Source organism: Vombatus ursinus, unplaced genomic scaffold, assembly GCF_900497805.2.
Source record: "Vombatus ursinus unplaced genomic scaffold, bare-nosed wombat genome assembly UNPS02014798.1, whole genome shotgun sequence".
NCBI lineage: Eukaryota > Metazoa > Chordata > Mammalia > Diprotodontia > Vombatidae > Vombatus > Vombatus ursinus.
In genome coordinates, this window is record NW_020954576.1 from 2,629,396 (window position 1) to 2,646,892 (window position 17,497).

Sequence of the window (17,497 nt, forward strand, 5' to 3'; positions counted from 1 at the left end):
ACTTAGCACATATAAATGTTTGTTATTATTTAGTTCAATTTCCTCATTTTATAGGTAAAGAAATTTGACTCCTAGAGAGTTGAAATGACTCACCTAAGGTTGGTTAATGCAGAATGGTTCAGTGGATGGAGCCCTGGACCGAGATTCAGGAAGATCTTAGTTCAGATCTCACCTCAGACACTTACTAGCTGCATGACTCTCAACAATTTCCTTGCCTGTAAGACATGGAGGTTGGACTTCATTGCCCTTAAGGTTCCTTTTTGCTCTTAAATATATATATGGGGAGTCAAATCCCAGGATTTCAGGGCTTCTCATTTCAGGGCTTCCCCCACCCCAGACTGCTGCCGCTATGAACCGATACACTTTTACCCCTGTATTATGAACCTCTCAAAAACAATACCAGGGGAGGCTGGGAAAGGGGTCACACAGGAGAGCTGCTTTCAGTCACTTATACACGCACAGACACTTTCATGTGTCAGTGAGTGGCTGGGGCCCTGGTTCCAATCTACTTGAGTAAATATGTAACCTGAGCCTGTACCAAGCTGTGGTGTTCATCGGGGTAAGTGTGCACTGATTTGGACGCTTTTCCGATAAAAGACGCTTGCATCCACGTGTTTGGGTTCTGTCTAGTCAGCCCTAGCCCCCCTGGCCTGAGTGATGTCATCCCACCTGCCAGCCAGAACACAGCGAAGCTTGGGAATGGCTTCTATCCCCTGTCCTCCAGTATAAATAGAGCTGCAGTACCCCCAGGCTGGAGAAAGGTGTCCTAGGGCCTTTGGTGGAAGAGGCAGCCTGAGTCCCTGAGGACTGGAGTAAAAGGTAAGCCTAGAGTGGCTGGGGACCCTTCCCTCTCTTTTCCCCCTCAGCTCTCTGTAGGTGATCTTGGCAGCAGGCTGGGGCCAGAAAGATTAAGAGAGACGGGTACAGAGCTAGAAAATAACAATAACTTTGAATGGCAATAGAGGGCAGCTTGCCCGGGAAAAATCAAATTGGGAACACAACGAGCCAGGAACAAGCTGCTTTGTAGGGAACTTTTGCCAGCAGGAGGCTGAGGCAACAGAAAGAAATTATCCAACATCTCATTAATTCCCTTTGCCTGCAGTTGTCCCACTCCACCCCCAAAAGAGGTTTGGGTTTTTTTTTTTGTTTTGTTTTACAAAGAGTTCCTACTCCCTCGTAACATCACAAGAATGAGACCATAATGACTCCATAATAAACCTGTCCTCTCTACTTCTGGACCCAAGACTTGAGATGGAGAGAAAGAGGCAGGCTTGTATCATGCAGCCAGGATGACCTCAAGTCAGAGAGGAGAAGGCAGCCAATGTAATGACTGATGGGAGGCAACAGCGTGGGCATGGGAGGAGATGTGGGGGTCTGGCCAGATCCTCAACCCCCATAGTGGATGAGCCTTTTGGAGAAAGGACAAAGGAGCTCCGATCTCCCAGGGGACTGGAGGTGACACTGCACCAGAAAAACTGAGTTCTGTATAATGGAGGGGGCAAAGGTGGTCAACACGGGCAGGGCAGACATGGCTTGGCACCCTCCTTTTTCCTCCATAAGCTCCCTCTCGAGTATTTTGAAGCCTATTTGCCTACCACTTGTGCTTGTTTTGTCCTGGCTGCGAGGCCTTGGAGGCTTAAGTAGCAGAAAGTGACAGAGACAGAGAGGGGGGCAGCTGAAGAAGGAAAGGTTAAAAAGGAGAGGAAAAGAGCCAAATGGGAAAGAAGAGAAGGGGGAAGAGGAGGGAAGGACTGTGAGTCTGCAACAGATGGAACCATCTTTCATTTTCAAAACACCAGCTGCCTCCTACCTAGAAACATAGGCTTGTTGGGGACGGGGGGAGAGTTGGGGGAAGGGGAGCAAAACTCAAGACTACAATTGAAGGGGAAAGACAATCTCTAGCTCGAAAATGATCTGTGAAATTGCTTAGTCTGAGAGGGAGGCCACAAACTGCAGAAGGGGAGCCTGGGCTGAGACGGGGAGGAGGGAGTGCATCCCTGTCTTATCTGGATTAAGCAGACCCATGCCCTGCCTATGGATCCATAACTGCAGAGAGCTCGTGGAGCAATTGATTCCCAAAGGCTTTACTGCTGACTCATTTAGATGAGAAATCATTTGGCAAATTAGGCTTTGCCTGGAGTGGTTCAGAGGATATTTCTTATTTCCCTTCTTCATTATGTTTGTTTGTTTTAAATATAAATCTGTAATTTCATGGTGCAGGGAACTTCTGGTGTGGAAATACCTTCTAATGATGTGGTTCTTTAACACAAATTTGGGATATTATCCTGGGCAGAGAGAGTATAAGTGATTTGCTGAATGTCAAATGGTGTCTATCAGAGGCAACTCTTCACTTCATGACCAATCTATCTACTAAGCCAGGCTGCCTCTCCAGGCATGCCTCTCCAATCATTTATATTTGGTAAAAATTGTAGGTAAAGGGGGCAGCTAGGGGGCGCAATGGATAGGCACCAGCCCTGGAGTCAGGAGGATCTGAGTTCAAATCTGGCCTCAGACACTTGACACATACTAGCTGTGTGACCCTGGGCAAGTCACTTGACCCCATTGCCTCACCAAAAAAGAAAGAAAGAAAGAAAGAAAGAAAGAAAGAAAGAAAGAAAGAAAGAAAGAAAGAAAGAAAGAAAGAAAGAAAGAAAGAAAGAAAGAAAGAAAAAATTGTAGGTAAAATCAGAACGTATAAGCTGGGGTAGGGGTTGGGGGATGGTGAAGAAAAATCTTCAGGCTTTAGATTATGTCCCAGCATTGTGGTAGGCAAGACGAAGGAAAAGTAAATACAGTACATACAACTGGTTAAGTACAAGATAGGAATCACTGGCCATGTGCAAGGATAGTAGAAAAAAAATCTAAGGATCACAGTGGACCACAAAATGATGCTGTTCAGCAACAATGTAGTTAAAATTAAAGGTGGTAGTTAAGAATTTAAGCATATTGAAATCATACATGACACTGAAGCAGTCTGCACAATTTTATAGTACGGTATTTTTTTTTTAAATGATGGCAGCTGTTCACCTCCCTAAGGGCAGAGTAAGGGGAGATGAGTCTTTGATTAGCATCGTGTAGTGCAAAGAGAATTGGACTTGGAGCAGAAAGAGTGTTACTTTTGGAATCAGAGGATTTTGGATCAAATCCTGCCTCTGATATTTATCTGCCTCTGTTGTATGACCTTGGACAAGTCACTTAACTATCCTGGGTTTCCCTTTCCTCTTCATAAATCGAGAGGGTTGAACTAGATGACATCTGAGGTTCTTTCCAGCTCTGAATAAGGATTCTGGGATCCTATGACCAATGGAGAGAATAGGGAGCTGGGCCTGGGGTCAGGAAGACCTGAGTTCAAATTTGACCTCAGACACTTACTAGCTGTATGATCTTGGGCAAATCATTTAACCCCAATTTATCTCAGTTTCTTCAAGTGTAAAATGGGGATAATAATAGCATTAACCACAGGGCTGTTAAAAAGATCAAATAAGATAATTGGCAAAAAAAAATTATTAGCACAGTGCCTGGAACATAGTAAGCTTTATATAAATGCTTATACCCTATGTTTTAATACTTTCTAGCTGTTTGACCCTAAACAAGTCACTTAATTTCTCTGACACTGTTTCCTCATGTGCAAAATGAGGATAATAAAGCTTGCACTGCTTACTGTGCAGGATTGTTGAAAGGAAAGTGCTCTGTAAAAGTTCTATATAAATGGGAATTGTTGCTGTTTTATAGGCTGAGATGGGAGAAGGCATTTTTATGCCATAAGCTTGGTTTGAAAATTGCTCCATCTCCTCTGGGTTAGTGTCTACCACAGGCTTTGAGCCGCCACCCTAGTCAGTATACACCAATATTATCCCCAAATAAATACCCTATGGACAGGGAAATTTTCTGAACATTAAGATATTCACTTTTATTAAAAGTAAAGTAAAAAAGTGTGGTTCTTTTTACTGACTTCTTCTTAGCCATCTTCCTTCCCTCCTTTTTTGCCTTGCCCTCATCCCCACCTCCTGGCATTTAATGTTGTGCCCTATGCATACTTTGCCCACTCCTAATTCCAGATCTCAATATCAACCTAAGTGTTTCTTCACATGAAGGGTTGTTAAATATTAGAAGCAGTTACCAGGTGGAAGTGATGGAATTTCCTCTCTGGAAATCCAAGACAGATAAATTCTCCTGTGTGGAATGGATCAGTATAGTTCTATCCATTCATGGGAAAGATGCAAAGATCTCTCAAAGTCCTTTTTGATCCTACAAAGTCCACCCTTGCTGTAGTAACCCATCAGCATCTACATTCCATGGAGTAGTGTAGGGTGGCTCAACATAGATTGTGTTCTTACATCATTTGTGGGATTTGAGAAATGAGATCTAGCCCCTCATCACAGAACTCTATAGCTATGTCTTCTTTTCCAAGCAATCCTTCAGTGACTGTCCTCCCTACTGGGTTATAAGTGTGTTGAAGACACAGATTGGGTTTTTGTCTTCTCCCGCCATATATTGGACATGTAATAGCACTCATTAAGTACTGATCTGATAGACTGATACTTGGCTACTTTGCGACGAAGCTCTCCAAGGTCTGGTCTTAGCTCTACCAATGACATATGGTTCAGTCTTGGGCTACCCACTTCCTTTTCTCTGCATTCCTGTAATATAGGACAATTATCCACAGAGGCAAGGGGGTTAAACTATAGGATTTGGAGCTGGAAAGGATCTAGAAGACATCTAGACCTGCTCCCTTATTTGCATATGAGGAAAATGAGACCTCAAGAAATTAAGTGGCTTGCCTGAGGTCACACACATAGTAAATAGCACAGCCAGGATTTGAACTCAGTTCTTTTGACTCCTAGTTCACTCTTTTCACTACGCTACACTGGGCAACTCTTAAAGGACCTGGCCTATTGTAGACACATGATAATCAATCTTCTTTACCCTTTTCCAAAAATGTCATTTCAGGAAAAGCAGGAATTGTACCTGTTAGTAGCACCTGCTCCAGGATGTTACTGAGAGTCATTGTCATCCTGTTGGGCTGGACTGCCCTGGTGGTCAGTGACCGGGTGTACGTTCACCCTTTCTACCTCCTTACCTATAACCAAAGTACATGTGATGAGCTGAAGAAAGTGGATGCGGAGACCACCAAGGAACAGACCTTCACCCCTGTCCCAATTCAGGCCAAGACATCCCCTTTGGATGAGGTGGCCCTCAAAGACCAGTTGGTATCTTATGCCCAGACACTAGATGCAGAGGACAAGGACAGGTCAGTTGAGGTGGGGATACTGCTGAACTTTGTGGGTTTCCGCATGTATAAGATGCTGAGGGAGATGGCGACCTCAGACAATGGGGCAATTCTCTTGTCCCCTGTTGGCCTCTTTGGGACCCTCGCTTCCTTCTACTTGGGTTCTGAGGACTCCACAGCCACTAACCTCCAGGCATTTCTGGGTGTCCCTGAGAAAGACCAGAACTGTACCTCCCGACTAGATGGGCAAAAGGTCCTCTCTGCCTTGAAGGCTGTCCAAAGCCTCCTTTTAGCCCAAGAAAAGAAAGGCAGCTCCAGTCTGCTCCTGACCACAGTGGTGGGCCTATTCACCTCCCCTAACCTACGTCTGAAGCAGTCATTTGTGCAGGGCTTGGCTCCCTTTGCCAGCATCACCTATTCCCGCTCCCTGGATTTGGCCACAAACCCAAATGTTGCTGCAGAGAAAATTGACAAGTTCCTTAAGGCTGTCACAGGATGGACAAGGAAGACACAGCTGACTGGAATCAGCCTGGACACCACACTGCTCTTCACTACTTACATGCATTTCCAAGGTAAGGACAGCTCCTTGGTGACAGTTGTGCAGAGGCAATAGCTTTTTTGTAAGGCTTTTTTGGTTTCCAGTTGCTGCTTTAAACAACCAGAGCAGGATCAGGTCTAAGGACAACTGAAGACCAAGCAAAGGTCAACTTCAAAGGTGGCAATAAAGACTCTTTCCCACCCACTCCCTTGCCCACTTAACTCTGACCTTGGCAGGGAGGAGTTTATATCATGGTAGAAAAGCCATGCCAATTTCTCTCTTTCCCCCTCTTGTCTGTGGATTGCTTTTTTTAAATTATTGATTCCTTTGTTTGTATGTCACCTTGATTTCCAAATATATCCTCCCCACTGCCACCCCTAAGAAGCCAGGGCTCTGAAGAAAGAAAAAAAAAGAAAGGAAATTCAGGAAATCTAAACATCAGCCCTGATAGTATGAGCAACAAATAAAGGATGGCATATTTTCTCATCACTTCTCTAGGGCCAAGCTTGTTTATTATAATTACATAACACTTTCATTTGTTTTGTTTTATTCTTTCCATTGACACTGCTGCAGTCATTGTAAATATTGTTTTCCTGGTTTAGATTACTTCCCTCTGGGTCAGTCATATAAATTTTCCTAGCCTTCTCTAAATTCATCATGCTCATTATGCTCATCATTTCTTACAAAGGCTGCCCATAATATTCCTTTACATTCATAAATTACAGTCTGTTTAGCAATTCCAAAATCAATGGGCATCTACTTTGTTTCCAGTTTTTTGCCATCACCAAAAAATCCATATGCCCGATCTTAATTACTTATTTACTTAATTAATTATAAATTCATTTATCCTCCAGTTCCTCACTGAATTCCAAACTGGGTCATTCCATCATGAAACAAGAGGTAAATCTGCTGGTTTACATAATTCTCCAATTCAGAGGTGTTAAGAAAACCAAACAAAGAAAACCCACTTAGATCATTCTATAATACTGTAAATACTGTATAGTATTTATATAGTATATAACATAGTAAATACTGTTTAGACACAGACCGGTCCAATAGAAGATTGTTATTTTAATGACCATGGCAACGTCCTGGGCTTAAGAGAAAATAGCTCATGAAATGGAGCTTTTGTACTGCCCTTTGGACATTGGTAAATAAACCCAGAAATCATTCATTTCATGGCATTGGAAGAGAGTCTCCTAAATAACCAGAGCAGGGAACACCTTCATATGCCCTTGGGGAAGCTGTCTACCATGTTTGGGGCAAGAGGATTCATGTGAAGGGTCCATGAACACTTCCAAATCTAGCTTATGAGCTCTGCCTGATGGGTTAAAGAATACATGCTGATGCCTGAATGTCGGGACTTAATGGGAAAATCAAGGCTAATTATAAGGCAGAGCCAGGACAGGAGATCATTCTTAGGCCAAGGGTCCCATTAAACCAGGACTCTTCTGTGATGTAGATGGTTCATCTGAGAAAGAAAAAAGAAAAATAAAGTCCAACCACATGCAAACATCCCTTCCAAAGGACTGAATGTTTCCAACCACCCGAGGTTTGAGTTTTAGGATCTGGTGAGATTCATCCTGCCCTTTGATCAGCTATTCCAGCTAGTTCTGGAGCACAGGTTAATGACCACAGTAGTTTCCATGACATCAGTTGACTTAACCTTGTAAGATTTACCCAACTTTGTTCCCAGGAACAGTGGTCTTGCTTCTAGTGGAGGGGGTGGAGGAGGATGGCAGAAAGGATGACAGCACTCCTGTCAAATGCCAGCATCTTTCTGAAAGCAGCTATTATTATTATTATTGTTATTAGTGGGTACAGAGGGAAGGAGCCTGAACAGAGTCGTGCTGTCAGGGAAAGAAATCTAGTCATCAAAAACCCTTGAACGGTCATTGTCACACACTCCTTTCAGAAGTCAGTTGCTGTAAATTCACGCTGTTCTCTCCATACAACAGCTATCTCCCGCCTTCCTATCTTGGCTCAGGCTGCCGTCCACGATGCCTGAAATGCACTCTCTCTTTACCTCCACCTTTCAGAATTCCTAGTTTCCTTCAAAGCTCAGTTGGAGCCATTTCCTCCACCTTCTCCGATTCCCCCAGCTACTGGTGGCTTCCATTCCCAGGATGTAACTTGTGTTTCATATTCATGTTGCATACACTTAAACGTCTATTTATATTCTCACTTTGGGCAAGTCACCATGTTTCAAGGCCTCAGCTTCCTCCCCCACAAGATGAAGGGGAGGGGGGCGGCTTAGATGATCTCCAAGGGTTCTTTCAGCTCTGAATCTTATGATTCTGTGAATCAGTTAGAATCCACATCAGCCATCCAGGTACAGTTCATAGCTACCTCTCAGAAGCAATCTCTCTCTCTGCTTTCTCCTTTTCCTGAGAGACTTTCATTCTGAAGACTGGGGCCTCCATAACAGGTTAGGCGAGACTTAAGAGCTTGGACAAGGGCTAGAAGAAGGGACCTCCAAGGTCATCTAGTCAAACCCATCATTTCACAATGAGGCAAACTGACATGTAGGTGTTAAACATCCGAGGCAAGATCTGAACCCTGGTCCTAGTCCTCTTTTCCTCCAAACTACACTATATAGCAAGATAATTGATGTAGATGTAAAAGACCTCAGAGACCACTTAGTCCAAACCTGAAGAAACTGGGACCTAAAGAAATTCAGTGATTTGCCCAAGGTCACACACCATGTTAGTCAAGGATGGAGTGAGGGTCTCAATTCAGGTCTTAAAACTCAGCTTAGCCATCTTTCCATCATACGATGCCTCCTCTTTCAAAACCAGATCTGTTCATATTCCTCAGCTCCCTCATCCCAAATCTGGGTTGACTATTTCTCAGGCCTACCATCCTTTCTTAGAAACTATCATGGAACTTCTCTCTCTGATTAACTGCCAGGGATAAACATAGGAGATTAGAGATGAGGGAAGACATCCTAGAAGAGGCAGGTCTTGAGGTAGGCCTGGAAAGATAACATGTTCACTGCTCCTCCCAACAATTAACCTATGTAAAGACCTCTTCCACCATCTTGCCTACTTCTTTAAGGTTCAGTTAGTCAATCAATAAACATTTATTAAGCACCTACACAGTGGCAGGCAGGTTGGGGATACAAAGGAAAAAGAAAGACAGTTCCTGCTCTCAAGATTACAATCTTATGGTGGAAGACCCCACAAAATGAAGCTGAAAAGGTGGAAGGGGAAGAAAAGTGTTTTTGGGGCATGGTGGAGAAGGGCAGCCAGGTGGGAAAGGAAGAGACAACTGGCCTGGGTGCCCTCTTTCAGTGGAGGTTTGGGGAGGGGTTCTTCCCTTTATCTACCAGTCAAAGGGATCTGGAAGCAGAGGCTCACAATCTAAATGGTGATTAGCTAAAGCTTGACGAATAGAAGAAAAATAGAGAAAGACGTTCTGGAATACCCTTTTCCCCTTCCTACCCAAAGTCATATTTCCTAAACTCTTTATCCCTTTGACTATCTAAGGAAGAACCAGGGTGAGGCTTCCTGATTTTCAAAGAGTAACGAAGGCATTTTTCCACTGAAATCAAAACAATTTGTAGTCATATGAAAAAATGCTCTAAATCATTATTGACTAGAGAAATGCAAATTAAAACCTTAAGATATCATTTTAGATGTATCAGATTGGCTAAATTGATTGAAAGGGAAAGTGACAAACGTTGGAGGGAACGTGGAAAAATTGGGATACTAATTTCTTGTTGGTAGAACTGTGAATCAATCCAACCATTTTGGAGAACAATCTGGAATTGTGCCCAAAGAGTTATTAAACTGCCTATACCTTTTGATCCAGCAATACCACTACTACTTCTGTTTCCCAAGATGATTAGGGAAAAAGGAAAAAAACCCATATGTCCTAAAATATTTATAGCAGCTCGCTTTGTGGTGGCAAAGAACTGGAAATTGTGGGGATGCTTGTCAATTGGGGAATGACTGAACAAAGCCTGGTATATGATTGTGATGGAATACTACTGTGCTATAAGAAATGATGAGTTCAATGATTTTAGAGAAAAACAAGGATAGACTTGCACAAAATGGTGAAGAGAGAAGTGAGAAGAACCAAGAGAACATTGTATATAGTAACAACAATATTGTTTTAAGAATAACTTTGAGTGACTAAGTCATTTTGACTATTATTAACTACAAAGGACATATGAAAGAAGATGCTATCTGTAACCAGAGAAAGAATTGATAAATAGAAGTATGTATAGAATGATTTTACATACACACACACACACATGCATGCACACGCATGTTTGTGTCTAATGGTAGCCATCTCCAGGGTGTGGGGGAGGGAAAAAAAAGAAAAAAAAAGAAAATTGATAACTTTATTACACATTTAAAAGGAATAGAAAGTTGTACATAATAGATTTGCAGCTTCATGCATAATCATCTTTTTTTTCCTGTTCTGCCATGTTAAGGAAACAAGTTCAGAATAAAATAAGTACATTTTTAAAAAGGGTAATGAAGGAAGGACTCCCACCCCTCCTGAATCAGGACTAGAGGATATTATTATAGATAGACTTTGCCACAAGCTAGATCTCTTACTCTTTGATGGTGAAGAGACTTTCCAAACTTGTAAAGAAATCGGAGTCTCTTGAGTTGAAAATAGAACTTGGTCTCGAAAGGTAAGTGGACCTTAGAACAAGGATTAAGAAGGGCAGGGAAAGACCAGCAGTTAGAAGGGGGAAAAGGGAATGTGTGACATTAGGAGAGATGGTTTGGTGTTTTTGATGGTCTCCATTCTTCCCTGGCCACCACATCCCCATGTGGGTTGTCTCCCTCTATTAGAAGTAAGCTTCTTGAGGACAGCATTGTCTTAATTTTGTATTTTTATCTCTCTTCTTCCCTCCTTTCCTTGCTCTCATCCCCTCTTCCGTTACTCTCCTCTGCTCTTTCCCCATCTTCTCTTTTTTCCTCCCTTTCCCCGATTTCCTTCCATTGTTTACTCCTCCTTCATGGAAGTAGAATTGTCAGTGTTTAGATTTCTTTTTGCTATGTCCTTTCCAAGAGCTACCTGGGTCTGCTGTTGACCCTTTCTTCTCATTTCCTCTTTGGATTCTCAGGAGCAATAAAGGGATTCTCCCAGCTGGCCCAGCCCCAGGTGTTCTGGGTAAACAACACCACTAGGACATCCGTGCCAATGCTTTCAGGAACGGGCATCTTCCTCTACTGGAATGACATCAAAAACAACTTCTCTGTGACTCAAGTGCCATTTAATGAGAATGCCTTCCTCCTACTGCTTAAGCCTCAAAATGATAACCTACAGAAAATTGAGAATATTGCTTTTGGTCACGACTTTTCAAGTTGGATGAAAAATCTGTCCCCCCGGTATGACTTGGGGTGGGGCTCTGGTAGTATCTTGTATGACTTATTCTGAACCTCAGGCTCTCCATCTATCACATGTGGGTGGGAGGCAGCACCAACAACCCTAGGATGGGGGTTTGTTAGGACAAAGAGGATGTTGTTGCACTGGACCATTTTCTGAATTCCCTGGAGGTAGGCATAGCCACTTCTCCCTACAGGTGGAGATGGAGAGGAACAGGAAGAAATAGTATCCCAGCTCTTCATTCACATAGGTTTATTCTTCCAAGTCTTCTGTCACTGACAGTGCTTTCTGCTTTGTATCCCTCCTATTTTGAGGAGAAAAGGTGGGCAACAACTCCTATTCCCTTTCTCCCTAGACCATAAGCCCTGCTCCCTTCTATCACATGGCTCCAATGTCCATGGTGACAGGATGGGGGTCCTGTCCACATTCCAGGATACCCACAGGGCACCCCAAAGCTAGAGTCAGTTACTTTGAGGAATTACACATGGTAGTGTGTTTTCCAAAGGCAGTGGAGATGCGAGTGGGAGTACGGTGTCTGTTTCCAGGCTAGGCCATTTCCCAGTCTAAAAGACCACCACAGAGAATCGGGGGGGGCGCAGGGGTCCCAGCAAATTTCAGTTCACTCTAGGAGAGGAGGTTTGGTGTAGGATTCCTCTGGAGCACTGTAGAATTCTCCAGAGGCCTAAATAAGAAGGTGGCTAAATGACTAGCCTTTACCTGGAACACCGGATGGCTTTGCTGGTGTTGGCCCTTTAGCGACTGTGATGATAATTTATTACCTTCTCTTACTATGGTAGAAACACAACAGTTTAGCCTCAGTAAGAACGTCAGATGGCTAATTCAGTAATAAGACAGAAGTCGCGGTTTCTGACTCAGCTTACCAGTCTGATTTGAGACAGCTTCACATCAGGTGATCTAACAATGGAGGTTATTGATAGTATATGAACAGCTCTAATGGACAAAAGATATCAAAGAATGCATGTACCGCTTGGGTCTAGACATTGGTTCTGGTTATGAGAGACAAAGCAGCTCATGTGAGAATCCCCAGTCTTGCCCAGAGCTTTTCAGGCTGATTCTGAGCGGACTGGGGCAGTCAAGAGTCTATGGGGTTTTATCCGGAGACGGACAAATTAAACTGCAGCCTTTACCAAATGCGCCAATCTACATGAAGCAGACACCAGTCACCTGTGAATATGCCAGTCATGAGTAAATGAGATCAGGAGGAGCACGGGGTGGACAGAACGCTGTGGGTGTCAGGACCTTGTGTTTCCCCTCCTCCGTCTGGGAGGCAGGGGCTCAGTGTAACCAGACTGCATCCCTCTATCAATGGCACTAAAAGGACATTTTAGTAGATGGACATGTTTGTCCTCCTTAAAGTCAAATTCACAGTTAGAGGTATACATTGAACATCTTAAGTTTCCTTTACTAGAGCTATCAGCCATATCTTACAGGTTTTTTGTTTTGGTTTTTGGTATGCAGTCCTGACGTTCTTCCTCCTTGCCCTCCTCCTTTTTAACATCGTGGTTCTTTTTTTTTTAAAGCCAATTTGTTTAGTTATTTATATATAATCAGTACATTTTACTTTTATCACATACATAGTCTCATTTTTAACTCAACTTTCTTCATATATAATTAAGGTTTTAACTTGTGGATGGCTATTACAATGGCTTCATCTTGCTATTTTTTTTAAGTGAAAGTCTTCTGAGATTTTGAGAGACAATTTCAAAAACCCTCATTTATTGGCAACTCTGGTGCTAATAGCTCTCCATGTTGAGAACTGATTATGATTAAAAAGTCTAACATGAAAATCATTGTCCAAATACATCCATCACTTCTACGAGAGAAGTTTCTTACAAAAGAAGCAAACCCTCCAGTCTGTCATCATTACAGTAGGCAGTGAAACTATCAGCAAGAAAAATATTGGTGACCTTGAAAAATCATCAAGACATAAAACAATAACTCTTACTTATGCTGATACTGATGTGAAATTAGTACACTGGGTTCATCTTTTTTCTTGCACAAAACACTGATTTTTCTAGTGACACAACTTTAAAAAAGGTTTTATGGGTCCTTTAACCTTTGGTGCACAACTATTTTAAGACTGCCAACCAAAAGCATAATTAGGAGAATGTGTCTTTATCCCCAGTTCCCTGAGGGTTAAAATGGATAACATCTGACTTCCTCCTACTCCCCCCAACATAACTCCTGAAACAGATACAAACAAACAAATCAACTCATCTGTCTAGTCTAAAAATGTATGCCTCATTCTGCACCTCTAGGTCACCACTTCTACTCTCCAGTGACACATTTAGTCACTATATTTATCAGAGCTCCTTGTGGCATTCTTTATCCCTCCTTCCTTCCCCTCTCCCATGTCTCTCAGCCCAGCCTTGGGATGCTATGGAACATGAGGATATGGTGAATGGGCAACTAGTAAAACACGAATGATTTCATTTGCCTCTTAAGAACATGGAAGGTTAATTTAGATTATACAGGAATATATTCTGCTCCTCAGAGCATAGAAAACTTCAACTGTCCTAAGTGAAGGGTTCTGTAGGTTCATGGGGCTCACTAACCATCAGCTTCAGTGTCCTTGGGCTCTGTGAGGTCCTTCTTCATGTCTTGAGTGTTAGATAGATATTGGAAGCAAGACTTTACAATTCCCCTATCTTTTTAATCTCCTTCTAGGAAGATCCACTTGACCTTGCCAAAGCTGGTACAAGAGAGCACGTATGATGTGCAGAGCCTGCTTACCTACACCAAGTTGCCTGGATTGCTTGGAGATGAGGCAAAGCTCAGCAAAATAAGTGATACAAACCTCAAAGTTGGAAAGGTATGACATTTTAAAGTCTGTTCAGGCCACCCTCCTTGCCCATACTGCCCTTAGTTATCTGCAAATGAGTTCATGGAAATGTATGGTATGTATGGAATGGAGTATGGAAACAGAGGGATGCAAAGGGGCCAAGGGAAAGAAAGGGAAGGGAAGAGAAGAGATAGGAAGGTAAGGGGAAGTGTGGGTCAGGAGAGGGAAGAAAGGAATCAGCTCCTGCCTGGAGCATGGCAGGCACAGAAAGCGGGGTCGGGGTCAAACTATTCTACTTTCCATTGACTCCAATTCTTGTTGTGGCTACTTCCCATTGCCCTGCTCATCCTGCCTTAGCCTCTGGATATACTGTCTCCTACTCTGCATGTGCGTAGACATTCACATCAACACAGAATCTAAGAGGTATAAGGGAATCCAGCATTTAGCTCAACCCATACACAAAAGGAACACTATTATCTCCACTTTCAGAAAGATTCATGCACATACATGTACAAACACACACACACACACACACACACACAACAAACAATCCATGCAAACACATTCTATGGGCAGCACTATACTGGAAGTGTAAATAAAACATGCCTCTGAGAAAACATGCCTTCTATGCCCAAGGTACTTAATGCCTGAAACACTGAATGAATGACAAAGCATTTATTAAGCACCTACGTACCTGACACTGTACTAGGTGCTAGGGATACAAATACAAAAGTGAGACAGTCCCCGTCCTTAGGGAGCTTACATTCTAATAGGGGTAGGCAACACCTGAGGCAGAGTGGTGGTTAATTAGAGAAGTGTTTACATATACCTCTACTTCCCAATTCTTCTGTCATTTGGGATGGGTTCTACCCCTGGGAATACAACCTGAAGTGGTAAATCTTGATCTCTTGAGTAAAATGAAATGTGTGTGTGTTGCTGTCTTATAGGTGATGAATAGAGTACTTTTTGAACTGAAAGAGAGTCAGGGAGGACAAGAAGATCTTTTCCAAAGCAGTGAAGCTGTTCCCCTGGAAGTGAAACTGAACAGTCCATTCCTGTTTGCTGTCTATGAGCAAGAATCAAGAGCCTTCTACTTCTTAAGTCGTGTGACAAACCCACTGAGTGGTGTTTGAGACCCCAGGATCACACACACCCATGACACAGAAAGGCAAATTAGAGGATAACCCTAAGCTTCTGTAAGATTTAAAATTGTTATTCCCTGCCTTCTTCAGTGCTCTGTCAAGCTAGTGCCAATAACTCAGAAAAGCAGCAGATGGCACAAACACTAAATTGTCACCAATTTCCACTTTTTCTTCTAATTATTCAACTGTGAGCTAGTGGGAAGACATTTCTCCTTAGGTTAGTAGCATGAACTTGTGATGGCATAAATAAGCTTCAACAAGCTTTTTAAGTACCATGGAGCTGCTGGTTTTAGAGAGAATTTGAGAATTGTGTTTGAAAACTAAAAAAAGATTCATTTTTAGTAGAGAAGAAAATGTTGGTCTTAAAAATAAAATAGAATTGTTTGCTGCCTGTATTCAGACCCATCTCATTTAACATTTGTGAAAGTTACTAAGATGTGGTCTGAACAAAGGGCTCTTTATTTGGAAAAAAAAAGTTGGGGTAGGTATGTATGCTAGAAAATCATGAATACTTGCATGCGTGCAAACACAATGCCACTGGTGATTTTATTTTATGCTACTAATAAATAAGCTTTGCTTTATTAAAAAAAAAAAAGCTTCACCTTTCACTTAGTAGCAGCCCAATGGGCTAGCAGGGTGTCTTGTTACATATGTATGCATAAACAAAGGTGCTCTATAGACTATGAAACATATTTTGTATGGAATATCTGTGGACGTCCTGTCTCTGGTACCTAACCAGTCTCTAGGAATGTATGACTCAGTCCCCTTCTGTATTTAGACAGTAATGGCCAACAGAAAGCTGAGTTTGTGTTTGTGGGAAGTATTTCACTTCATATTGTACCTGAAAAGGGAAAAAGGAATGAGATCTCAGGAGCCACAACGGAGCAGGGTCTATTTATTGGACAGTCAGGTGTCAGGAGCATCAACATTTAAAGACTGTTGCTTGTATTTTACACGGGAGATGTTACTATCAATATGTAGCACAACATGGGAGGGCAAAGCCTTCACAAATAAATATTGACATGATGCTTTCTAGATGTTCTGTCTCTGTTTAAGCTCCTCCAGGGTGGGGACAGGGTGGCTGTTCTCTAAGACCTTAGAGTGCAGGATCCAGCTTTAGGAGCCCAGCAGGCTAAAAGAATGGTTGTAATTAAGCAAGTGATGCTTATAATGCATTGTTGGTACCAGGATTTTCTGGGTCTTTTACAGCCACCCCTCGTAACCGACTGAGTCTGCAAATGGCCACATTAAAGGAGATCCTGAGACCTTACCTTATACATTTTAGAAGGAACAGTGCATTTCCACTATTGCCATCAGAGGATGTATATGCAACAAATTTTCTGTTCTATCTACAGGACTGAAAATCTTGAAGCAATTTAAGTTCAGGATTTATGAAAAGAAATTAAATCGTCCCTCATTCACATCAAAATACATTTTTCTTCCTCTAGCCACCTATGAAAGTTTGTTGTTAAAATTCTGAACACACATTTCACTAACCTTTGAGATGAACATCTCAGAGGTCATGCAATTCCTTTCCCCTATGGAGCTGATGCGACATAATGTCACACTATTAATGTGTGGAATGGAATACCTTCCATTTCTATAATATTTTAAAAGTTCTTTACTTAAATTATCTCATTTGATCTTCCCAACAATAGTGGGAAGCAGGAACTATAGGAGGCAGGTAATATACATTTTACAAATAAGAAATCTAAGGTTCAGAAAGGTTGTGACTCATTCATGGTCACACACACCAATTCCAGTGTTCCTTCAGTATACTATATTGGAGAAATTACTTTTCCTTCACTTCACTGAGATAACAGAAACTTTAATTTTAAATATCATCTCCATCTATCTGACCAATGCGGTGGGATTGGACCAGTGGTTTAATTGACAAAGGGAACTTTCAGTATGGAAACTTTCTTTCTGAAAGCAGATCAACACTTAGATGATAATTTATAGTCTTAGAGAGCTGCCTGGGGAAACCATGAGGTTAACTAACATGCTGCAGGTCAGCCAGCCAGCATGTGTCAGGGGCTGGACTTGACAATCTTCCTGACTATGAAACTGACACTCTTTCCAATAGGCTGCAATACCTTTCTGACCTATGTTGTTCAATCACTTCTCAGTGGTATCCAACTCTTCATGATCCCATTCGGGTGTTCTTGGCAAAGATACTGAAGTGGTTTGCCATTTCCTTCTTCAGCCTGAGGCAAATAGAGTTAAGTGACTTGCCCAGGGTCACACAGCTTGTGTCTGAGGTCACATGTGAACTCAGGTCTCCCTGACTCCAGGCCCATGCTCCACCTAGCTCCCCTTCACGGGCTCTACTGCGCCACCTAGCTGCCTATTCTCTGAGTTGACTTATTTTCATGGTGATTCTACATTTTAAAAGCTAATAATGCAATGAAATTGCTGAGTTCTTTTAATTGTTA

The 17,497-nt window shown here is 42.3% G+C and overlaps 1 protein-coding gene across 1 annotated transcript; it reads left to right on the forward strand.

Moving 5' to 3' along the window:
• The first annotated feature begins 616 nt into the window (after positions 1–616).
• On the forward strand, positions 617–16,099 carry LOC114049551 (angiotensinogen-like). Its single transcript, XM_027870800.1, has 5 exons — positions 617–819; positions 4,951–5,802; positions 10,855–11,119; positions 13,806–13,950; positions 14,868–16,099. The coding sequence occupies exons 2-5, from the start codon at positions 4,992–4,994 to the stop codon at positions 15,051–15,053; spliced, it is 1,407 nt and encodes a 468-aa protein (XP_027726601.1). The 5' UTR covers positions 617–819; positions 4,951–4,991; the 3' UTR covers positions 15,054–16,099.
• The last annotated feature ends 1,398 nt before the right edge of the window (positions 16,100–17,497 follow it).